The sequence below is a fragment of the Loxodonta africana genome, chromosome 15 (assembly GCF_030014295.1).
Source record: "Loxodonta africana isolate mLoxAfr1 chromosome 15, mLoxAfr1.hap2, whole genome shotgun sequence".
Classification (NCBI taxonomy): domain Eukaryota; kingdom Metazoa; phylum Chordata; class Mammalia; order Proboscidea; family Elephantidae; genus Loxodonta; species Loxodonta africana.
This window is the reverse complement of record NC_087356.1, coordinates 73109595-73135382: the sequence shown is the minus strand read 5'-3', so window position 1 is coordinate 73135382 and position 25788 is coordinate 73109595. Positions and strand designations below refer to the sequence as shown.

The following is a 25788-nucleotide window of genomic DNA, read 5'->3' as shown; positions in this document are numbered from 1 at the left end:
CCTGCACAAGAGTTGGCCACTAGGGACAGTTCCAGGGTAGAGTGCCGCCAGAGCAGAGGCAAAACAGACTATTCCCGAATAGTGAGGACATCTGATAGTGTGCCTTTCATTGAGGCAAGAGCTCGTGCCAAATGCAGAATTCATAGGAATGAATTATTTACAATTACTGCCTGCAGATGCATTTCCTGCAGAAAGATAAACGACCCATGGTGCAGATGGTATGGTTGCCCAGAGCTGGATGACGGGGGAACCAATGAAAATCCTCCATTGACCCTAGCCTTCCTGTGTCTTTTTTTTTTTTTAACTTGTAATTGTATGTTAAGGCTTCATATTCCTCTGGTGCTTGGCAAACACGCTGTCATTTCCCTTCAGAACCCACCAGGCAACTGCTTCTGGTCTGACTTAAACAGTTTCAGTATTATATCTCAAGATAATAAGTGATCACAGTTTTCTTCAACTTTAGAAGAGACTGGAGGAGCACACAGCTCAAACATTTCTACTTCTTTGGGCCTTGGATTGCTTGTCTGAAAAGGCGGCTACTGTTTACTGATTTGGCGAGGTGGGATGGCCTGAGTTCCTGTCAGAAATAAAGACCTAAAGTGATTGCTTTAGCACTTAACAAAACCAAAAACCAAACCCAGGGCCATTGAGTCGATTCCGACTCATAGTGACCCTATAGGACAGAGTAAAACTGCCCCATAGAGTTCCCAAGGAGCGCCTGGCAGATTGGAATTACCAGCCCTTTGGTTAGCAGCTGTAGCACTTAACCACCATACCACCAGGGTTTCTTAAAAGGAATGATTTCCTCGAGCCTTAGATATAGCCCTTCACTTTGAGGGTGTTAAGCTTCCAGCTCTTTCTGTCTTGGTCTTTGCACGCAAAGCCCTTTGTAATCTGTGAGTTCTCACCTTTTCAGTATCAGATCTTAGTAAGAGTATGTGACCGTCCTGGGCCTCAATTTTCTAATCGGTAAAATGGAATGAACAGTGGAGCTAAAATGACAGTTGGGCCAGATCTTGGAATCTCTCTTCTATCATGCTGGAATTTTGTGATCAGTAGAATATAAGCTCCTTGAGGGAACAGATTTCCCTTTGTGCACTCCTGTTTTCTAGCACCTAGAACATAGTGTGGTCAATAAATATATGTTGAATGAGTGAATGAAGGAAGATTTATAGTAGATATAATTTCTGTCCACTCACCGCTCACCCAACTGAACATTATGCTCCAGTCAAACGGTTCTTTTAGTCTTTCCAAGAACACACCATGCTCTCACATGCCTCAGTGCCTTTGCACATACGGCTCTATCTGCCTGGAAACATGTCCCTCTTAGCTACTTGGAAAACTCCTCTGTTAGCTTCCAGACCTCAGCTAAGTACTGTGTCCTCTACAATGTTCTCTTTGGACCAGGAGCTTTACCCTCTGTGGTCACACTGCGTTTTGTATACATTTCTACTGAAGTGGTTTTTCTTACCAAGCTGTAGTTCTGAGTTGGTTTTCTGTCCTCCCTACCTCCTGCCTAGCAGACTTGAAACAACTGGAGGCAGGGTCATTTTTATTTTTTTACCTTCTTTCTTTCTGCAGTCAGGGTCATTTCTGATAAGCCTTCAAAAAAAATTTTTTTTTTTTTTTTTTTAGGAATAAATGAATAGTTTTGCAAGAAACTTTGCAGAAATCCTTCACAGTACCCAGTATTAGGCTATGCCGAGAGTCTGGGCCTATGAAATACTTTTTGATTGATCTGCTAGATTACCAGGTACACCACCAAGCTTCAATTTTCTTAGCAGATATAGGCAGAACTGTACTTTAAATACATAATCATACAGTCACGTTTTGTTCCTCTGAAACATAACATCTGCTGACAATAAAGCACACACACACGCAGACTTTTTAAAAAACAAACCCCTTATCCCCACCCCCAAGTCCCTTTTCTTTTTGTTCTTTTCTTTCCTCTTCTTTTTTTCTTTCTCTTTTCCTGTTCTCTTTTTTCTCTCTCTCACACTCCTGTTCACCACTCTAACTCCAAGTTCTTAGCACATAGTAGATGTGCGGTTACTATTAGAGAATGAAGAAGTGTCTCTCATTTCTTTCACTGCCAAATTTCTGGAAAGAGCAGTCTAATCTTGCAACTTCCATTTATTCATCCTCCGCTTACCCTTTAACCTTTTGCATTCTCATTCCTTCTCTTGCCACTCTACTGAAATTGTTCTCTCGGAGGTCATCAATGACCCAATTACAAACACTAATGGAACTATCTCAGGCTTCATCCTGCCTGCCTTCATTACAGCTGCATTTGGCATTTATCTTTTAGAAATGTGGTATAATTGAAAAAGCATGGGTTTTAGAGTCGAGAGACCCTGATTTCAATGTGTACACAAATTCTACTTGCTAGCCGTGTGAACTTGGGCAAGTCGCCTTTGAAAACTTCACATTATTCTAAGATGGGCTATAGGTGTGTCTCAGCGTTGTTGGGAGGGTCAGGTGGGATTTCTGTGTGAAGCGCTTAGCACAGTGCCTGGCTTGGAGTAGCTGTTCTATAAATGTTGCCTCCTTTCCTCCCTCGACTTCCGAATCATTGCCCTCTCTTGGTTTTCTTCCAACTCACCTCTATGAATAAATCTTCGTAGTGTTCTTCTTTTCCTTGCCATTTCCTTTTATTCCGTGTTTTTCTCATGCCCGAATTCAGACTTCCTCCATCTCTCCCCTGCATATAGACAATTTTCCAAAAACATGGGTTGAATGAATGACAGCCTTCTAAGTGGCCTCTGCCTTCACCTTGTGCATCTCCAGTACATATTTCACACTCTCACTAGGGTTGATGTTCTCAAATACAGGTTGATAATATTACCTCCCTCCCCCCTCCAAAAAAAACAACAACAACAAAAAACCCTGAATAGGTTCCTTTGTCTCAAGAATAAAATCTAACTTTAAACACTCTTCATAATCTGATCCTCTTGTCTGTGCAGCCTCATCTCCACATGCTTTGACTTATCTTCCCCTATTTTCAGAACTCTCCACAAGTTGTCACACCTTAGTGCATTTGCTCACGCTGGTCCCTTGTTCCAGAATGCCCTGTTCATCCATCCATACTTCAAGGCTTGACTTAAATACCACTTCCTCCAGAAAGCCTGCCTGGACTACTTCTTTTTCTCCAGTTAAAACTGATCAGTCTTTCCACTCACATGTTGTTTGCACATATGTTTTGCACTTATTTAATTCTGCCTTGCTAGATGTATGTACTAAGGCACCAACCATGTCTTATTCATCTTGCTGTATCTTGAGCTCTTACCCAGTAAGAAGCCTTACACAGTGCTTCAGCTTAACAACTACTTGTGGAGGTAAACTGAACTGAAAATCAAAACAAACAGTTCTGTTTCCCAACCAGGGTATTATAAAGGAGACTTAATTAGATCTAACTATGGATAACATTTATAGAGCGCTGACTGTGTGCCAAGGACAATTCTAAGTGCCCTTAAAACGCGTATCAACTCATTTCACGCTCGCAAGAGCCCCAGGAGGGAGCTGCTATTAATTATCTTGATTTTACAGAGGAGAAAACCGAGACGTGGAGAAGTTAAGTAACTTATGCAAAATCAAACAGCTATTAAGTGGTAGAGAGAGGCCTTAGACTCAGATAGAGTGGCTCTGTGTCTGCACACTTAATCTATAGTGTGTAGTGGCTGATTGTATTTGGGGAAGCTTCTGAGGAAAGTAGCCAACTATCCAGAGCATCATCAGGCCATTCTTCCTAGTCTATCTTAGTTTAGAAGCTCCACTGAAACCTGTTGTGCGTCAGAGCAACACACCAGCCTCCAATGAGATGGGTGGTACCTGTACATGAAGTGCTTTGACTGTGAATGGAACCTGGGTCTCCTGCATGGGAGGTGAGAATTCTACTACTGAACCTGGCAATCTACTTCTGAAATCAGCCACGAAAATGGATCACAATGATCCGATCCTCAACCGGTTATAGGGGGCTAACTTGACAGCAGCTGACAACAACAAATCCAAAGCATGCCACTTGCCTTCCATGGAACGGGAGGCAAGGGGATGCATGCAGTGACCTCAAGAATTCCTTTCCAGCTGTGGCTTGCTCAATGACCGTCCTTGTAAGATTTAGAGGATAGGAAATGATGTCTGTTTGTGCCTTGATATCCTGGTGTCAAGAACAGAGGCAGCCACATGCTGAAAAACATTCTTCTTTGACCCCTAAGCCTTTTGATGAGCAATTAAACCAGGGAGGCTTATCTGGTGACAGTCCTTCTCCTGAGGTGACGTCATTGCTCACCCTGGCCCCTGCCAACAGAGACCTTGTGCATTCCCTACAGCTGAGCGCACTTGCCAGGGCTCTGTCCTCAGGAGCTGAGAAGCCATGAAAGTCTTGTAGCTTTTTCTCCCTTTTGCTTCAGAAGGTGAAGCTGGATGTGGTGGCTGGTCAACCGTGGTTTTTATTTAGGTTGTATTTAGCTGCATTAGCCTCCTCTTTCTTCCTCTGTTTCTAACCACGCATTTACTGCAGTTTTCTCTGATCCTGCTTGAGTAGCTAACTCCTCCGTGGGGAAATGAGGTAGGGATTCGTGAAAGGAATAGAAGAGATAGACGGGAAGGGGCTTAATTTAAGCTCATTCTCTCCAATGTTTTCTTCTGCCCCATCCTCCCCTTCCCTGCTGGTTCCTTGCCCATCACCTCTCTAGTGATTGATCCCAACTTCTATTTCTCCTTGCAAAATATTAAAGCTGTTTATGGGCTTCAGGGAGAGTCCCTGGTCACACAAATGGTTAACTGCTTAATTACTAACAGAAAGGTTGGCGGTTCCAACCTGCACACAGGCACATTGGAAGAAAGGCCTGGTGCTCTGTTTCCAAAAGGTCACAGCTTTGAAAACCCTATGGAACACAGTTTTACTCTGCAACACATGGGGTCACCATGAGTCGGAATCAACCGGAAGGCAGTTGCTTTGGGTTTTTTATGGGCTTCAGAGAGGTGTTTATTGTCCAGTAATTAAAATGCCTGTGGCCAGAAATGTTTCGGTTCAAATAGGCTTCATTTTAGGTATAAGTGAATTGCTTTTAAAGAGAGAGAGTCTGGGCTTTAGAGATCCACAGTGGTAGGGCTAGAACTGGACCTTTAAGAGAGACTCTCCTTCTTGCCTCTGATGAGGCTGTGGTTACCTTTAAAGATCTGCAGAGAAATCCACTCTGTAACCCTACTTGGTCATGCATTCCAGTCTTTAACCAGCCTTACCCTCGGTAAAAGCTTATCACCTAACCCGGATCTCCCACTCTGCGGTCTGCACAAGCTTATTTCTTCTTGCTTGGCAACAGAGAAAGCTAGAGAAGAATATCTGGCCATCCTTCATTTTGTCTTTGAAGACAGTTAATAACATTGCACTCACATTTCTACTAGTGTTCCCAGCTTCCCTGCGAGCAACAAGTTCCACTTCATGTGTGCCCACTGCCTGCTTTTTTTCCCCTTGCACTTGGGTCACTTCCTGTGCGTTTGGCCGTTTTGAATGCCGTGCGGGAAGACAGACTCTGGGTCCCAACTTCGTAGCAGCGGTGCTGGCGTGGATAGTCCTGTGTGTGCTCTCTGGGGTTGCCTCCCTTGGCACCCACCTGGGGCAAGTGGGAAGGGTGTGGCCAGTGGGTGCTGAGGCATTCCACCTTATTTCACTTGGATGTGCACCCGGAGAAACGTAGCCTCACATCTGCTATTTTTCACTGAAGTTCCCTCCAGGAAGTTTTGGCTGAGTAATGGGCTATGCCATTTGTGGGTCTCCAGGAGTAATAGACAGGTGTTGGGTATCTTGTATCTGTAGGAAAACGGAGCCAAACAGCTGAGAATAAACAACAGTTGCTTGGTAATATGAGCTCCTTTCATTTAAAGTCAGAGGCCTGGCTGCTGAGTTGGGGAAGGGGAGGCTGGTTGCTCGGGCTACCACCTGTCTGGGGGGCCAGAGAGAGGTAAGGTCAATTTTCCAGGGAATAGTGGGGTCCATGAGAGCCAACTATGAATGAGAAGTGGAGGTGGGGGTGGGGGCATGTTAGGGAGAAAATGCAGTGGCTGAGATTCTGAAGGGGGTCATGGAAAAACACTTTGGTTCTGACCCCCTGAGACCAGCTGCTTTAAGAAATTGTTTTTCAAAACTCTGAGCTTCTATTTCCCACCTGTAAAATAACTGATGGGATTGAATGGTTAGATGTAATTTCATGGTGTACCCAACTGAAGTCGGGGCTGGTAAAATTCTGGTGTTCCAGGAGACTTGCTTTCCAGAGCTGATGCATTTGATAAGATTTTGGTGGCCTCTAACTGGCTTCGGAAGTCCCGGTTCAAGTTCTGATCTGCTCCGTGACCGTGGATAAATTACTGAATCCTTTCTCACTTTCATCAGTTATAAAATGGGGCTGATAATGTCTGTTCTACTTCATTCTTCGTATTACTGGAAAGATAAAATATTATGTATGAAAGCCCTTTCAAAAAATTTAAAGGTGAGGTAATTGGCACAGTAGCGGAAACAATGGGCTAGAACATACTGGTGATTGTGAGGATGACGAAGGACCAGGCAACGTTTTATTCTGTTGTATATGGGATTGCCATGAGTCAGAGTCAACTCAATGGCATCTATCTATCTATCTGTCTGCCTATCATTTATCTGTCTATCTATCATCTATCTGTCTATCATCTATCTATATCATCTATCTGTATCATCTGTCTATCTATCTATATCATCTATCTAAATAAAAAGCACAGGATACTGTAGAAAATCAAAAGGAGAAACATAGTTCTTCCTCAACAAGCTTATTATAGTCTTAACAGTAATGATGGCTTACAGTTGAAGGGCGTTTCACTTTTCAAGACACTGCCCTCCTTATTGTCTTACTCGATAGTGCCACAGTAAACAAGTGAACAGAACCAGCTGGGCTTTTAGTGAACGAAAAGGTGATGGCTTGATGGAAAGAAGGGCTCTGTAGGTAGAAGTGGGCCAGACCAGTACCAGGGACTTGAGGTGCTCTGGGAATCTGCTTCCCAGCCAAGGGAGACCATTTCAGATTTAGTTTGGAGATTTTCCCTCAGGCTAGGTGAAATGTAAATGATCATTCTCAGCCACTGCTGTGTCCAAGGCTTAAATTAAATCTCAGAGGACTTTAGGTCTCATTCTATCCTCGGTGGGGAAAGTGGCTTGAGAGATATGTGTGGAAAGAGGAGCTGGAGGCTTTTCTTCCTTTCAAGAGGCAAACATTTAAATTCAGAGTGCTTCCAATAAGCTGAAAAGGGACTGCTATCTTTGGTGAGCCTCCCTTTCCCCAAAATGCCTTCGGAATCTTCTGGTCCTTGTTTTCTAGACCTGGGCCCTCTTTTTTCTTTTTTTTTGCCTCCACGTAAACTCTAGTGTCCCAGCTCCTTTTCTCCTTTTAAACACCCAAGACCTGGGGCTCCTACTTCCACAACCTGCCCAGTAGGCAGTTGCCTCGAATTGGGAAATTACTTGGAGGAAGTCCATGGCAGTGAACCACTCTGTGTGGATCCTTGGACTAGCTCCGGATCCCTAAGTCTGGAGTTACAGCCCAGCCGTCTCAGCATTCCCAGGACCGGAAGGGGTGTTCTCCTCACCAGGCCTGACACCAGAGGTGAAGGGGTTTCTCCTTTCCATGCCGCTTCCGGGAGTTAAAATAGAGTGATACCAAACCACCCCTGAGGGTGCCAGTGGCCGGATCTGGAGAAGAGTCAGCAACACCGGGGGGTGGTATTCTGGGGACTAGCTTATGAGTGGGCATGGCTTTGGTTTTCTCACACAGTATTTTTGTCCCCAAGCAAGACTGCCTTGCCTCTTGGAGGTTGTGTAATGTCAGGATGCCAGGAGTCCCCCACAGGTGTCAAGTTCGGAGCTGTCACACTTGGCATCTTGCTGAACTGCAGGGGCATATTTTCTTGCGGTAAATTCTTATGGCCTAAATTCTTATGGACTTTGCCTCAGTCTCGGATGCTTGTGAACCATTCCCATGACCTTCGTCTTGGCACAGAAGCTGGGCATAGGCTTACAAACAGAAATTGTACTCAGAGAGGTGCGAAGAGGAGTAGGTGAATTAGATTGTGGCCATATTGGTGTGTTCTTTTGCTTTTTTCTTTTTCACTCAAGGTTTGTGTTCCTCCTGATCTATTTGAAAGTTACCTGCTTTACCTGGTCCGCTTATGCAGGACTTACTGGAGAGGCAAATGCCCTGAGCTGGGGAGGCCAGAGAACAGGTGATACATCTCTGCTGTAGACACTCAGTCCCAACAGAGAGTGCCTCAGAAACATGGCTCGGTAATAGGGCTAATCCCTTAGGGCAATACTTCAGTCTGGAGAGTGAGTGGTTCAGCCCATCTGAGAATACTATTGGGGCTGACCCTGCCTTTCCAGGTTTTATGACACTAGAATTTTTGTGACCAGTTCCCTGCTCTTTGCAGGCATAAACAGAATTGAACCAGCCCCCAGGAATGTAAACGGGTACACTCAACTCCCAGGGGGCTTTGTTGGGTGCATTTCCTTGTGGGTGCTCATCCTCCCCTAATCACTCTTTGGTTGGGGTGGGGCTGTGGTATTGACAGGGTCACTCAAGATGTACAGGGTTCAGTCTCTTTTCCTCACTACTTCAGTGTGTCTTGTGTCTCTCAGATCCTATTGTCTGTCTTTTCTCCGTACGTCATGTCTGGTGTCCTCAGCTTATTGCACAGGAGAGCTGTTCTCCCCATCTCAGCTTGTCATTTTGGAAGCAGCCTTCAGGATTCTTGAGTTCTCCTTCTGACTATGCTCAAGGCTCCTATCCCCTCACCTGCACCCCAAATAATTCACAGAAAGCATCTTTCTTAGGAGAAGAAATTCAGCCGAAAAATCCCATAGTTTTTCCTCAGCCCTGTATCGTGTGTAGCTTGGCAGAGTGTGGACTGAATTCATTGACCCCCCCTCCCCCAAAAGGAAGAAGTAGGAGGGTGGACTAATGGGAGCTGCCTGGCCAATCATGGCTTTGAGAAAGTTTGGTTTGTGATCTCGTTTCATTAGGCTGATTGGAGCAGCCCTCACTCGGAGGTAGAGCCCCTCCCCACGGGATTCCGTGTACAGTCAAACTCGCGGCTGCTGCCTCCTGTGCCTGCCCTTTCGGGTCTGAAGTGACCTCCCCTCACCCTCTCGGAGCTCCCCCCGCTGCTCCTCCTTTTTTGTTTTTATCTAGTGTCTCGTTTCCTCTCTCTCTCCCTCCTCCCTCTGTCTCTTCCTCCTGCTCTCTACCTCCCTGCAGCGCGAAGCCAGCTCCCCAACCCGGTCTGCCGAGTGCAAACCGCTGAGAGTTTGCTGAGCCGCCCCTTGGGGCCTGGCCGCCGAGTCCCGCTAAGGCAAAGACGCAAGCGAGCGAGGGAGAGCAGCGGAAGAAAAACAAGCGGGTGCGCGAGGGGAGCCCCAGGAGGGCTGCCAGTGGCTGGCAGGCGGCTCCCGCCGAGCCGGGGTCGCCTTTCGGGCGGCGGCCGGCGAGCCGACGCTGACAGCGGGAGATTTCTGCACAGAAAGTTGGACTCCCGGCGACCCCGCGCCGCGCCGCGCCCCCTGCCTGTGCTTCCTCGCGGCGCCCTGGGACAAGGAACTTAGTTGTTCTTCGCGCAGCTCGAGCGTGTGCTTGCTAACGTGAGAGGGACGTGTGTGCCGCGGGCCGGGGGTGGGGAGCGGAAGGCAGCGACCGGAGCTAGACTGCTTGCAGAGAGCGCAGAGGGAGCGCGGAGCGACGGGGACCCATGCCGGCGGCCAACATGATGGAGAGCCTGCAGCTGCCCGCCCTGCAGGTGCCCGAGGCGCAGGCCGCACCCGAGGGCAGCCCGGCCTGGTCCAGCTCGTCGACCCCCACGCTCAGGCGCCGGCGCTTCAAGATGCGCCGTATGAAGAACGTGCAGGAGCAGAGCCTGGAGGCCGGACTGGCCCGGGACTTGCCCAGCGTCTTGGCCCCTGGCAAGGAGTTTCTGCAGCTGCCGTCCATCGAGATTACGCCCTCCAGCGACGAGGACACACCGTGGTCCAACTGCTCCACACCCAGCGCTTCCCCGCGCCGAAAGCGCTTCCTCCTCCGCAAGTGGCTGAGGGTCAGGGAGCGGAAGGAGTGCAGTGAAAGCAGGTATGTCCGTGTTCCGCCCGCAGCCTCCTTCCCCTTCCCTCTGCCTCCACCCTGAGCCGTCCAGGGCCCCAGGGCATGGTAAACGGAAACCTCGGGAGGAACCCAGGAGCCCTTCCCCAGGGTCCGCCTCAGACGCTGTGCCTGTGCAAGAGCTCGGGGAAGACTGAGCCTCCACACTTGTCACTCATTTCTCCAACCCAGTACCGGGGGCCAGTGACTTCATATCATACAACACATTTACATGGGGCTTCACGCAGCAGCCCATCACATTTGATCCTCACGACAAAGTAAATAATAAAAATAGGAGCAGCTAGTACTTTTGAGCCCATACCATGTGCGGAACCCTCTACTGAGCACTTCACCGTTATCTCCATATTTAATTCTCGAAAACACTGAGGTGGGTGTAATTATTATTCCCATTTTGCAGATAGAGGTAGAAGGTGAGAGAGGTTACGAGGCTCCTCCACTTAAACTTATGTTCCTGAATTCCATTTCCACTTCTGTTATTTGTATTTGGTCGTGCTTCCTGGCTTCCATGTGTAGAAGAGCTGGTGAGGTGCTCACGTTGAGTGAGCCACATCTAGGTCTTGTCCACCCCAAGACTTTGTACTAGCTGCTTTTTTTCAGTGGGCAAATGTGGCATCAGAATAGCAAGGGAGAAATGTGGAGAGTATGGCCCCCAGACACCTTTTTAACTCAGAGTTGAAGTCACTTCTGAGGTTCGCCCTTCAGCCAAAGACAGGCCCATAAAAAAAATGAGACTAAATGGGCACACCAGCCCAGGGGCAAGGATGAGAAAGCAGGAGAGGACAGGAAAGCTGGTATGGGGAACCCAAGGTTGAAAAAGGGAAAGTGTTGACACTTCATGGGGTTGTATTGTTTAATGAGAAACTAATTTGTTCTATAAACCTTCATCTAAAATACAACTAAAAAATAAGAAAAAAGAATAGCAGGGAAAGTTAGTTTTCTGGGGACAGAGAATTGGTATAGAAAACCAGAGGGCAGCTTCACACAGCCTTGGCCACAGTAGTGCTTCAGACCTACCTAGCTGGAGAGTTCCTCACTGGCTCACTGATGCCAAATGCTTTTAGACTCACTGGCCCAGACATTCAGCAAGAGTTGTTTGTGTTCTTGGCTGGGGCAACTGAGCTGTTATCTACCTTCCCTGGGCCTCCTCCCCTTCCATTCAGTTTCATTCATTTCAGTTCAAGTCTTTATTGAATGTTCTTGTGAGCTCTGTCTGGTACCAGCTGAGTGATGATGGTCGTTGAGTACAGTGTAGGGGAGGGTTGGATAGAGTGAGGGGATGTAGAAATTGAGAAGGAGGGTGGGAGGATAGATGTACAAGAAATTAAGACATGTGAGTTTCCTGTTGAGAACATGGAACCATAGGGAGACAAATATTCTGCCACGTGGTACTGATTGTACAAGAACCCTGGAGAAGCTGGGAAAGACTTCTGGGAGTAAGAGGCCTGAACCGTGAAAAATACACATAGGTAATACAAAACATCAGGACAAGAATGAGGTCAGGGGCATGAGATGAGACCAGAGGAACAATATGAGCGAAGGCAAAAGAAACGGGGAGCCATGTGTCTTTGAGGGAGACGCTGAATAATCAAGCTATGTAATGCAGAAGATAGCATTCTCAGCCTTCAAAGGTTTCTCTTTTCTGGTGGCAGTGACTGGACCTGGCTCCACCCCCAGGACCGGATCTAGACCTTTGTTCTGGAGTTTTTCGTGGACCTTGGATTTAACAATTCCTTCTGTTCTGGTAGTTCATTCTGCTGCCTTTTGCGTAGAGGGAAACAACAATCAGAGACCCCTAGTTGGTCTTGAGATTCTGCCGTGTGTTGTTGTTAGCTGCTGTTGGGTCAGCTGCTGACTCCTGGTGACCCTATGCACACTGAGGGCAAAATACGGGGACATGAGTCTTGTATCACCATCTGGGGTGGGAATAGAGGTAGATTCGGCTAGATCTAAGGGAGCCTTTCCTGGTTTTGGGAAACCCTGGTGACATAGTGGTTAAGTGCTACAGCTGCTAACCAAGAGCCAGCAGTTCAAATCTGCCAGGTGCTCCTTGGAAACTCTATGGGGTAGTTCTACTCTGTCCTATAGGGTCGCTACGAGTTGGAATTGACTCGATGGCAGTGAGTTTGGTTTTTGGTTTGGTTCCTGGTTTTGAGGGTTGTCGAAGAGTGAGATGGAATCTTCCTTTTTGTTAGTGTAAGGGACATATTCTTAAAAGCAGAAAGGATTTTCATTTCCTAGGTATGGTTTGGAGCCCTGGTGGCACAGTGGTTGAGAGCTACGGCTGCTAACCAAAAGGTCAGCAGTTCGAATCCACCAGCTGCTCCTTGGAAACCCTATGGGGCTGTGGGTTTGTTACGGGTTAGGTGTAGTTTAGAAGCCTTAGTGGTGCAGTGGTTAAGGGCTCACCTGTTAACCAAATGGTAGGTGATTCGAACCCACCAGCTGCTCTGGGGGAGAAAGATGTGGCAGTCTGCCTCCGTGAAGATTTACAGTCTTGGAAACTCTGCGGGGTAGTTCTACTCTGTCCTATAGGGTCGCTATGAGTTGGAATTGACTCGATAGCAATGGGTTTGTTTTTTGGGGGAGTTTAGGTATAGTTTGAGGCAGTTATTCTAAATGATAGCTCCTTGGATTAGTAGGATATATGTATATATGTAGAAAAAGATTGGTCTGACTCAAATCTCTGCTCTTGGCCACTGTGTTTTACTATCTAATTTTGGAATCAGTCTGGATTGTGGCTAAAACGAAAATCTGTCATTCTTTGGCCTTGAAAATGGAAGACTTCTTAAAAAGAAAAGAAGCAATGAGGTGAATCGGTCCTTGTAAATGCCCAGCAAGATTGCTCAAGATGAGTCTGGCATTTGGAGGCAGTAGAATGCGAAGATTGTTGGCCTTCAAAGTCAGGAGACTTAGGTTTAAATTTGAGTTTTGTCATTTATCAGCTATGGAACCTCGGACTTCAGTTTGTTCTCTGAGTTTCACCTTCCTGATCTAAAGAGTAGCACATGTGAACACGTTTGATAAACTTTCCCTTGCTATTCAAGAGTGAAGGGTTATTGGCATTATTATGTTGAGTGGCTCACATGGAGTGGATGTGTGCTTGAGAATATGTGGTTACATACTCACGTGTCATGGGGCAGCACCTGGGACTTCTCACGCATTACACTGTTTGGAAATGATTGGAAGACAGCTCTTCTCTGGGCTGAATTAGCGGGGGATTAGCATACCAGGCCCTGCAGGGTAGCTTTCCTCTACCTGTTCCCCTCCCCCAAATCCACCTCTCTGAAACAGAGAAAAACATCTTTCAGGCTTGCCTAGGGTTCTCTCTGATGTGGTGGAGGGCAGGGGGCCAAGAGGGCCCCTGTGCAAAATTGAAAATATAGAGAGAATCAGGAGACTTCTTTGTTCTCCACAGCACTACGAAAGAGGTAAAGTCATGGTGAGAGGACTTGGGGGTCCAAGGACACAAGAGGACAGCACTGAAATACTGCAAGTCCAATCTTGACTTGTTTGTTTGTATCCTCACTGCCTGGCAGTGTATGTGCCCTGTCGTGCTGATCCATAAGTGTGTGTGTTGATGAATGTAGTAATAATGAGTAGATGAATGATTCTTTTTCCTTTTCTGTTTGGAATGGAATTCTCCTTATTCATGAAAAAACAAAAAAACAAAAACCCACTGCCATCGAGTCAATTCCAACCCATAGCAACCCTATAGGACAGAGTAGAACTGCCCCATAGGGTTTCCAAGGAGTGCCTGGGGGATTTGAACTGCTGACCTTTTGGTTAGCAGCCATAGCTCTTAACCACTACATCCACAGGGTTTCCCCTTATTCATGAGTGAGGGAAAATTTCCTGGAGGAGGTAACTCCAGAGGTGAGTTTTGAAGGGGGGGCCAAATACTCTTGGTGAGAGCAGTCTAAGGTGCATTGACTTAAGATGGGGATGGAGGGATGACCAAGTGTGGTTTGTTGTGGAATGTGGGAAAATGAGGATGGCAAGCTGATGGGCCAACAGACTGGTTGTGATTTATGCTGAGGAATTTGATCTTCAATTAGTCAGTCAACAAAGATGTATTGAGACCCTGTATACAGCGTGCTTTATAAACAGAGAATTCACCTCAGTGGGGAGCCATTGTAGGTTTCAGAACCTGGGAGGGAGTGGTATTTGAGGAAGATGATTGTTGGTGTTCTGTGTGAGCTGGGTGGCAGCCTGGAAAGACAGAGGTCAGAAGCCTTGTGGTGCCTGGGTGAGTGGTCTGCCTGGGAATCGTTTTATCCGCCCTTTACCCTAAGATGGCATAATTTCTTGCTGGCCTTGTTTGCCCTCTGAGCTCAGTGAATGTAGGCTGAAGTTGATGGAGTGAGCTTTTGGAATTAGTACCTGTACGTCTCCCTAAATCCCTTGGCCATAGCTGGTTGTGGGGGTTGTTCAAAACGTCAGCTGAGGACCGGAGCCCCTCTCAGACCTGTTGGATTATGGCGGTAAGTTAGAAATCAGACTGAGCCGTGTCCTCTCAGATAGTCTCAAATGACTGTCGTCCCCTGGAGGGGGGCGGGGAAGCTGACTAGGGGCAAGTGAGTTGGTGCAGATGGTTTACTGCAGCCTCTCTTTCCAGGGGACACAGAAACACCTCTCTGCTTCTCTCCGCATGGTGACCTCTGTATTATTGCCTTTTGCACCACCTTTCCCCCTGCCTGTTCAGTCCCCTATTCTGTATAATGGGCCGACCTGTCAGATGGCTCATGGTCCAGCAGGCTGGCAGCAACCTGGAGCCTCAGGGTTTCTGTTTGACTACACATCTGTCTCCTGGTAGCACTTCTCCCTGCCTGGTGGGCTAGTGGTACCTCTCTGGAGCTGGCATATGGCTTTGCAGGTAATGAGTCTACATCCTTGGGATATTTATCTTGATTCCTCATCCTCTTACCTTTGGAGGGACGGATTACCCAATAAGCAGGGTACACGCAGGCTTACTTATGCTTACTTACTAATCTGTAGTACACAATCAGAGATGTGGTGAAACCCATGTTAAGCTGTGCCCTACAGATTAGTAAGTAAACACAATTAAGCCCGTGTACTGGGTTTTATACCTCGCTGACTGTAAGCCGGTGCATACCTTGCTCACTGGTTAATTGTCCCTGGAGGAAGCTTGTCTCTGGTTTCAGCTCAGCTTCCAAGGAAGCCGGTGACTGTGCGTCCATGTGTCCCCCCCACTAGCCCTGCATCAGCTGGTCACTCTTTGCGTCGCTCCCTGACCTGAGTGTACCTTGCCACGTATGAGAAGCACAGGGAATGTGGAAGGAAGAAAACTCACTTCTTTCTTAACACAAAGCAACACACAGTTGCAGAGGAGACCCGTGATTTGATTAAGTAAGTAATCAGTCCTGGATAGGGTTAATTAACAAAAACCTCTACTAGACCCATAGTTCCCTGAAGGCAGGGACCATGGTTTACTGTGTGCTAAGTTTTCTCCTAAGCTCCTTAAATGCATTATTTCCTTTAATCCTCCCAACAACCCTCTGAGGTAGCTTTTACCTCATGAGAAACCTGAAGTTAAGATTAGTCTGCTCCAGGTCAGATAGCTAGTAAGAAGCAGGGTGGAGATTTGAACCATGTTCTTCTGAGTCCAAGCTTGAGCTCTTTACACTGTATTGCCTCCCTAGGGCCTGAAAACGAGTGGCCCTTGGGTGTTTGAGAATGGGTAGATGTGGAGGGGCTGTTCTGAAGGAAGGTAGGAACGAGGTAAGGGGGACAGGAAGGCCTCTGAGGAGAATGGTATTGGGGATGTGGGAAAGCCAGTGCTGTGGAAGGGGATAGGGATGCTGACTGACCTCCATGCAACTGCTCCTTTGGCTATCGATGTGGTTTCCAGATTAAAACAGTTGGTAGAAACCGAGAATGTGGTTATGTGGAGTCCTGTGGGCTGATTCCCACTGGCCAGGTGCCTGTGCGAGTTGGTATTCTGAGAGTTTCCATGGTGGTTATGCACTCGGGGTGCCAGTTATGTGTCAGGCAAGAGAGACTGGGAGGACAGGGGACAGATTAACAGGTGATAATTCTGCCCTGCCCACTTCGTTTCTCTCAGGCACCATATATCTACCAGTTGCTATGCTGGTCATTGATAATTGCTTCTAGGATAACTCAAATCCTTTCATTAAAGCTCTGAGTGGCTAACCTGCCAGTGGAGAATTTCCTTCCTGACCCCAGTGGACAAGCTGTTGGGCCCTCGAGCAAGTTTCGATACAGAGCCAGGCTGGCCCACAGAGCCAGGAAATGATTGCAGGGTTGCTGCGTGTACAAGAGTTTTATGAAATCTGAGTGCTTTTATGGGGGCTTTTCCCTGTCGGGATTCTTTTCTCTGTAGCCCACATCAGTGTGGTGACTCACTGAGGGTTAAGGAATGACACAGCTCTTAAATATCCTGGGGGTCCATGAGCTTTTCCTGGTGACTGCCAGTGATTCTCCGAGGAGATGGTGAAGCTTCTATCAGGGATGCATAGCAGAAAATCACATATGGGCTTTCAAGTGGGAGAAGGGAGGCGGGATGGGGGTGCTTTGAGTTGGTGGAAGAGATGTCAGGGAGTTGCCTGCCACTGCCCATGACACTCTGGGCAGCCACAGGCCATCTCTCAAAGAGAATCCTGGTTTCAGATGTTATTTTCTGTTTTCAGACTCTGTGTCTGGATTTTTGTTTCAAATATGTGGTCTGAAATCATCACCAGGAAAATTTGGCTGTGCTTTATATCGGACTCTAGTGGTGGAAGAAGAGAGGGATGAGGAAAACCATGGCTTTTTTTTATTCTGCTTTACCCAGGTTCTGGTGCACGTGCGCGTACACACACACACACACACACACACACACACACACACACACACAGTAAAACCTGTGAAAGCCGGAACCTGTGTAAGGTAGAAACCTCTCAGAGAAGGAAAACACAAATATTTTCCACTAATAGAGAGTGATAGAAAAGTGGTTAAGACTGCACCCTATCAAAGGTGGAAAACTTGTGAGATCCGGAAGAACAAGGCAGTCCTGTCGAGTTCCGGCTCTCACAGGTTTCACTGTATATAACACTTGCCATTTCAACATTAAAAAAAAAAAATTGTGGTAAATGTGTGTGTAACAGAACATTTGCCATTTCAACATTTTTAACGTATACGTTTCAGTGACATTAATTATGTTCATCACGTTGCGCAAACGTGGCCACTGTTTCCAAATTTTTGTCACGCTAAACAAAACCATAGCATTTTCACTTGAGGCGCTGATACGTTCTTTGATCAGGTGGCGTGAAACCCTTTCTTCCGCATCCTTCCTGCATGCTGTGACCAGGGTGGGACTCTGGTTCAGCCCTGATTTGTCGGGGAGATAAAGAAACCCCATGACACAGAAAGTCACAGTGGCAGAGCGGAGTTATGGGCTGGGACTCAGGCCGCTTTCTGACTAGCCTCTCACATCTCTAAGAAATCCTCCTGTTTTTAAGGTCCCTGTTTAGCATGTCACTAGGTGCCTCTTAGCTCCATCACCGGACCACAGGGCTTTTTGGCCTTGCTGCTTCTGACTGGCAAATATAGCCAGGAAGTGAGTGGGTTGCATGAAGGACTAGAAAAACAATGAATAACCCAGTTGTTTTTTCCCTTCTTTGGCAATTGTGGAGAAAGAATTTAGCCTGGGAACCCAATCTGGGAATGGGTGATGATGGTAACCCTGTAATATTTGCCTCAATGTTAGGAAAATGTGGAATGATGATGGATCGTTAGTTCAACGACACATATGTAAAACTCTGCAAGGGCCCTCCAGCTTGTTATCTTAAACTAAATCATTTTTATATTATAAAAGTCAATGAATATTGAGTGTACAATAAAATGACCAAACCCAAACCAAACTTGTTGCTGTCGAGTTAATTCCGACTCACAGCAACCGTATAGGACAGAAGAGAACTGCCCCATAGGGCTTCCAAGGGGCGATTGGTAGATTTGAACTGCCTACCTTTTGGTTAGCAGCCATGCAAAATGACCAGCTAACTTAAAAATTTTGGATAGAAGGGAAGAGGGAAAAAAGTTCATAATTTTGTCCTGTTAACCCAATCATAAAAGGTCCCTGGGTGGTGCAAACAAATTGCTCTCAGCTGCTAACTGGAAAGGTTGGTGTTCAGACTCACCCAGCAGCACCGCAGAAGAAAGTCCTGGCAATCTGCTTCCATAAAGATTACAGTCAAGAAAATCTTGTGGAGCGGTTCTACTCTATAATACATGGGTCACCATGAGTTAAAATCGCCTTGACGGCACCAGGTTTAACCCAATCATTGGCATCTTTGCTGTATTATCTTCCAGTACTTTTTCCTCATTCAGATTTTCTTTTTAGTTCAGGGACTTCTTTTCCCTTTCATCTGTTCTTCTGTACCTTGCACTTGTAGAAGATAAGGGAGAGCATAGATTCGTAGGTTGAGGACAGGGAAGTCTCTAAAATAAGGAAAAAAAGTGAATTTCTGAAGCACTATTTCTAGCTGAGCCATTAGAGTAAGATGCTTCTACAAAATGGGTGCAGGACCTCTCTCAGGAGCTTGTGCCACTTAGCCTCATCCTTATGTTCTCCAAGCCCCAAGTATGCAAGTTAGTGCCAGGCTGACCTCTTGGAGCAGTCTGCCTTGACCCGGCGAGTATTTGTTTTCTAGCTGGGTCATTACACTCTGAAGCTCTTTCTGACCTTTCTGTGGATTCTCAGGGTTGGGTGCAATGACAACAACAAAGGTTACTCTGAACAGGGTGGAGCTTCTCCAGGGAACAGTTTGCCCTTAACTTGCATGATGATATGTGTTTTGTCTATCATCTTTGTCTGTAATGAACCACCTCTTCCTGGCACGTGAAAATCTTTTCTATTTTTTTAAGCAGATCCCCAGGAAAAAGGATTGCACCACCTCTTGGTCACCTCTATGTTTTCAACACATACTATTGAGAAAGGTCTACCTAAGATCTAACTGAAATCTCCTATGGTACACTTCAAACTCATTTTGTTTTGTCCATAGTGAATATGGAAGAATAGCTGGTCATCGTCCTTTGAAAATCTGGCTTCAGAGACTCATTATATGTAACTTGGGCTGTCACTTCCAGATTTTGAGGAGAGCCCTGACTTTGTACTAGCAGTTACTTGGACCTCACTGGTTCTCCGGTGGGGTCTGTGAACTCTGCAGACTTACCGGTGAAATTGTTAGCCAAATACATTAAAAGACAGAGCCCTTGAGATGAGCAGAGTAGAAAGTAGCTGGCCCATTCAGAAAGTTCCTAGGAACACTGAAAGATTCCTCTCTCTCTGAAGTGTCTTCTCCAGGCTTTGGATTGCTTCCTAAAATGCCTTTATCAGTTGATAATGCCCTTGGTTTCACAGTCAGAGAGATTAGGTTGAAAATGTAGATAACTCAGGAGAGGTCCTTCTCATAGTTCAGTGTTGCTGTTGAGTCAGTCCAACTCACATGTGTCCGAGTAGAACTGTGCTCCATAGGTTTTTCAATGGCTGTGGCCTTTTGGAAACAGATTGCCAGGCCTTTCTTCTTGGCACCTCTGGGTGGATTTGAACTGCCAAGCTTTTGCTTCATAACTAAGTGCTTAATCATTGATATTTTGAACCTACCGAGAGATACCTCAGAATATAGGCCTGGTGGTCTACTTCTGAAAGGTCATAGCCTTGAAAATCCTATGGAGCGGTTCTACTTTGCCCACGTTGGGTTGCCGCGAACTCAGTGGCAACTAACAACAACAACAACAACGAGAAGGCAGGAGTCCCCGGGTGGTACAAATGGTTAATGTGCTCAGCTACCAACTGAAAGGTTGGAGGTTCAAAATCTACCCAGAGGCTCCTCAAAAGAAAGACCTGGCCATCTGTTTCTGGAGAATCAGCCATTGAAAACTCTATAGAGCACAGTCCTCCTCTGACACACATGGAGTCACCATGAGCCCGAGTCAACTCAGTGGCAATTGATTCTGGTTGCTGGTTACCAGGAGGCAGATGCTGTGCTGTACTTGGGACAGAAAGATGGATACACACATAGCCTTTCCCTTGAGGAGCTCACAGCCTAGTGCAGGAGATAACATATAAAAGGTGCTTTCTGTAGAATGTGGATTCACACTAAAGCAAAAAATAAATAATAGGTCTCAGGAAAGGATCTGCTGGGAGGGAGAGGATAGTAGGGTCTTTGGCCTAGAGTTCACACTGCGTCACCTTAATTCACCCCCACTCAGCTGCCACCTGTCAGCATCTACAGTTCCTAAATATTAAACATGGCTCTTACACTGCTTGCCCACAGTTCATATTTTAAAAATACTCATTGTTGGTTCTGATGGGGTTCTGCATCTGCCTCAGAGAAACCAGTTTTTGCGGTGGGTGGGATTCGTGAAGTTATTTCACCTGGGAGGAAACCGAGAAGTCTGAAACTGAGACAGATGTCTGCTTCCATAAAGATTACAGCCTTGGAAACCCTATGGGTCATTTCTCTTCTGTCCTATAGGGTCACTATGAGTTGGAATTGACTTGATGGCAATAGGTTTGGTTTCGGGTATGAGGACTCCATGTCTTCTGCTTTGGTTAATGTAAACTGGAACACTGGTTTGTTGCTTCTTCGATTCTATGTGAGATGTTATTTTTCTGGTCCCTTGATGAGTGCTGAGAAACTGCACTGAACCTAGTTTTTATAATTTGTGGGCTCCTCTTCTCTATCTGTCCCTTTAGTATTGGTCTGCTTAGAGTTCTTACTCCAGCCTGCTGCTGCTTATTTCTCCTTCTCTCCCCTCCTGCTTTTCTGACTCTACGTACTACCCTTAGGCTATTTTATCCACTGTGGCATTAATTATTCTTACATGATGACTCTCACATTTATATTTCAGACCTCATCTTTTTCCTAAGTCTTAAGCTCCTACCTCCAACTGGTTAATGGGTATTTACATCGGGATGCTCTTCAAAATTTATCTTGTCTGTCCATAATTGAACTCATCATCTTTCTCTCCAAACCAGTTCTTCTCACTCTATTTCTTACATTGGAGATCAGTACTCCTCTATTTCACAAGACTTCCCTCCCTTTGGAGAGAATGTTTTTCAAGTCTGTCTTATCTCTGTAACCATGGCCCTCTCTAGGCTATCACCATCTGTCTTAAGCTGGATTCTCTAGAGAAGCAATACCAATAAATTGTGTAAATATATATAGAGAGAGATTTATATCAAGGAAATGGCTCACATGGTTGTAGAGGCTGGAATGTCCCAAGTCTTTGAAGCAGGATAGAGGCTTCTTCTGATTCACGTAGCCGCAGGGGCTGACGAACCCAAGATCTGTAGATTGGAGAGCAGGGCTCTTGCTCACAAGCCGTGAAGATTGATGAATCGCAAGATCGGCAGGTAAGACCGAAGGTAAGCTGCTAGCTCAAGTCCCAAGAGCCAGAGGTCAGATGAACAGGAGTCAGCTGCAGAATCCAGAATGAGCAAAAGCTCCCAAGCCTTGCCAGAATGTCTGCTTATTTTCGGATGCAGGCCACATGCCCAAGGAAACTCCCTTTCAACTGATTGGCTACTCAGAGCAGATCCCATCATGGGGATGATCACATATCAGATCTCAACAAGGAAGTGATCACAACATTATATGATTGCCAAAACCCTGAGCATCATGGCCCAGCCAAGTTGACACATAATCTTAATCGTCACATCATCTCTCATGTACATTCTACAAACATCCTCCTGACTGGCCTCCCTGACTACATTAATTCTTCACACACACACACACACCCCTTTAATTCTTCACTCTGCATCTAGAGTGGTCTTCAGGGTCTCTTTTCTGCTTTTCCCTCCTGCTTCATTCATTTATTGCTGCTCCTTGCAGTCTTGGCCTGTAGCCAGAGTCGCCTTCTTTCAGTTCCTTGAATGAGATGTTGCTTCCAGGTCTTCATAGACATTGTTCTTTCAGCCTGGGTTCCTCTTTTGTACCACTGACCCCCTTTCCCGCCCTAAGTCCTTCTTCTTTGGGCCTTGGCTTAGTTCTCCTTTCCTCCAGGAAATATTTCCTAACTCAAGTATTTATGCTCAGGGCTGCTAACCAAAAGGGTTGGCAGTTTGAGCCCACCCAGAGGCCCCTGGGAAGAAAAGCCTGGTGATCTACTTCTGAAAAATCAGCATTGAAAACCCTCTGGAGCACAGTTCTGCTCTGACACACATGGGATTGGTATGAGTTGGAGTCAGCTAGATGGCAAACTGATGGTACATCCTGCAGGGAGGTGTGATTACTTGGTCACACTGAATCCTTTACTAGATCATAACCTGGAAGGCAGTTGATGTTTGTTTTGTTCAGTGCCTGTTAGGCTGTGTGGATGGAACATAGTAGGACCTCACTAAATGCTTACTTGATGAAGGAAGGAATATCACATGAATGCAAGTCTATAAGGAAATTTGATTTTCATGAAATTCTACTGTAAATCATTTTCTGAAGCAGGAGGTCCTCTGGAAGCTGAACAATTACCCCTCATATGCCTTTTATGTAAATCTGGATTATCATGGATGGCTTGTGTGTCTGTTTTAAGCCTCTTGGTTTCTTTTCTTTGTCCTTTATGTTCTCTGTGTCCCCTGTGAGTGTCTGGAGGCCAAAGACTGCGCTGTTCTTCTAAGGGTGGTCTCTGTTCAGGGGACCCAAATTTGGTATAGTTAGGTGCAGAGTGACTGGCTCCCCTCAAAATAAGGCTCAGAGAGCAAGAACACATTGGGAGACACATTTTGGCTTATGGTTGACCAAGGGCCTTAGCAGATTCTGGAAATGGTGTTTAACCTTTTCCCCACCAATGGCCTGTAGCAGTTCTGAAGGGTATTTTTATTTCTGGAGCTATGGTTGCCATGGTAACACAAGTACCCCGCCCCCCACCCCCCAGCCTTCTGATTCCAGGTCAGGGCAACAGTTGTTCCTCCTGTTTTCTTCCCCCATGAATCCAGCAGATATTTATTGAACACATACTATGACCTGGGTACTGTCCTAGGCACCAGAAACAATAGTGAGCAAGATAGTTTCTGCCTTAGTAAAAACTTACACCCTAGTGGGAGCAGCATCCAGTAAACAAATTAACAATGCAACATTGGCCCCTATTAATTTAAAAACTAAACTTACTTGGCCCATCACTGAAATGGCTGAAATGGAATTAGTTTGTTTTCTAAAATCCAGAAATCAGGAGTTGTAAAATTGGTGACTTCTACCCTGTTTTGAACGAAGAGATCGACTAGAGGAGGGGCTGGTAGCTGAATGCGAGAAGCTGACTCCTCTCCCATTGATCAAAAAAAAAAAAAAAAACCCAAACCCATTGCCATGGAGCCAGTTCTGACTCATAGCCACACTATAAAACAAGTAGAACTGCCCCGTAGGGTTTCCAAGAAATGACTGGTGGATTTGAATTGCCAGCCTCTTGGTTAGCAGTCAAACTCTTAACCACAGCGCCACCGGGTCTCCCTCCCATTGGTAGTGGAACGTAATTTAATTTGCTGTGGCCATTTTGAAAATGCAGGTCCATGTGTTGCTCTAACGTCTTCCAAGACCTTGGGAGACTGTGATATTAAGCTGGGTCTCTCTCTGCAGCTGTCAGGGGCCAAAGCAGTTGTTACCCTGGTGTTTGCCTTTTCCTCCTCTTGGTCCTAGTAGAATCCAAGAGCCAAAGGGCTGCCAATAAAAATGGCTCTTTTTTATCCATGTAATGGCAGCCTTGAAGTCAGGCAGTGAATACTGTTTGGTGAGCCACACAGACTGTGGAGCCTTTAACTCGGCTCCAAGAGGGGAGGTACAGAGAGAAGAAGTGACATTGACACTTGCCTTTGAGAGCCTACATTCAGGGTGGCATAGAATGGTGCCCACATAAACACAAACGAAAACAATGCTTACAATAGCAGTTTACCAAAATCTCTTAATTTGGGTAGCACCTTAGCCTTTTCAAAGTGCTTTAACCAGGCCACGGGCTACCGGAAGGGAGGGACAGAGTGTAATTACTCTTTGTATTTGCCTTAGCACATACCGGGCCTTCCAGTAACATGCACGTGGCATGACAGTCCATCGCCTCACTTGTTCCCATGCCCTGTGGGGGGTGTAAGGAGTGTATGCATTTGGCTCTTCAGGAAACTGAAACTCGGAAACATACCCGCATTCAGACAACTGAATAATGGTAGAAACTGGACTCAAAAAGAGGTTGGGTCATGTCACTTTTAATTCAGGCCTTTTTCTATGTTGTAACAATACTTGTGTATATCTGACTTTATACTGAAGTTTATATGAAGTGCTGGCAATGAGGGTAATTAAGATCCATAGGAAATGGAAAATAAAGCCCAAACATCATAACCAGCTGTTTCAAGATGCCTCCACTCTGTTACAGCAGCAAAAGCTTTGTCTGGGTTTTACCTCCCCTTGAGGAGCCCTGGTGGTACAGTGGTTAAGCACTCAGCTGTTAACTGAAACATCAGCGATTGAAACCTACCATCCACTCCTCTGCGTGGTAGTCTGCGTCCGTAAAGATTTGCAGCCCTGGAAACCCTATGGGGGCAGTTCTGTTCTGTGCTGTGGGGTTGCTATGAGTTGGAATTGACTCCACGGTCATGGGTTTGGTTTGGGTTTGGCTGTTTCCCCTTCCCACTCTTGGGAGGGACACAGTGAACGTTCAGGCTGCCAGAGGGATGAGAGTCCAAGTGGGGCAAATACTTATCACTTGGCTGCTATTGCTGGCCCCTGCACTGTGGCTGGCCCCTGCCCTTGAAGGGCTTAGTCTAGTTCGCGTATTCATCCATTCATTTGTTCAACAACAGATTTTTATTGAGTGTCTACTAGGCAGTCAACACAAATTGTACGACTAAGTGTAACCTTTAAAAATGTGACAAGTGCATCCAAGGAGAGCTGTCCTGTTTGGTAGTTCTGATCATTGGCCAGATCTTGTTGTGAGGGACGGCCTTTCTTACTAAGTGGAGCTGAGTGGACATTTCGTCTTAGGAAAGAGAAGCAGTTTAGTCTCCAAGTAGGGCCTCGTTCATTCATTTCATGTCTTAGTTACCTGGTGCTGCTGTGACAGAAATACCACAAGTGGGTGGCTTTAAAGAACGGAAACTTATTTTCTCGTAGTTCAGGAGGCTAGAAGTTTCCCATAGTTCGGGACACTAGCTCTAGGGGAAGGCTCTCTCCCTCTTGGCTCTCGGGAAGATCCTTGTCTCAGCTTCTGTAACTGCAGTGTTCCTTGGTTCCTTGTGGATACTCACATGTGCTGTCTGACCCCATTTGTGCTGCTTCTCTATCTAATGTGCTCTTTTTATAGCTCAGAAGTGATAAGGTTTTGGACACTGCCTACGCTGCTGTGGCCTCATTAACATAACAAAGAATACTGTTCCCAAACGGGATTACATCTGCATATAAAAGGGTTAGGATCGGAACACATATTTTTGGGGACACAGCTCAATCCATAATAGTAGGCAAAGGTGGTGGGAAGTCACCACCCCGGGTATGGGATAACCAGGCCATTTGCTTCTCTTCTCTTTCTGCTGGGCCTGGGACCCTTTAACTTCCCTTTAGTTTCTCTGCAGAGGACCGGAAGGGGAAACAAAAGTTCTGTTTGTTTCTTACAAGCACCATTGAAGAAATGACTG

At 46.3% G+C, this 25788-nt stretch overlaps 1 protein-coding gene across 5 annotated transcripts in view; it reads left to right on the top strand.

Moving 5' to 3' along the window:
- The first annotated feature begins 9049 nt into the window (after window positions 1–9049).
- Window positions 9050–25788, top strand: part of GRAMD1B (GRAM domain containing 1B) — a 212384-nt gene continuing 195645 nt past the window's right edge. For 3 of the 5 annotated variants that reach the window (XM_064268926.1, XM_064268925.1, XM_023558224.2), the window contains exon 1: window positions 9080–10133. In XM_064268926.1, coding sequence (XP_064124996.1) covers window positions 9760–10133 — 374 coding nt within the window. In that variant the 5' untranslated portion in view covers window positions 9080–9759. Of the gene's footprint in view, window positions 10134–25788 lie in introns of all 5 variants that reach the window. The other 2 variants (XR_002787738.2, XM_023558225.2) reach the window with 2 other exon arrangements.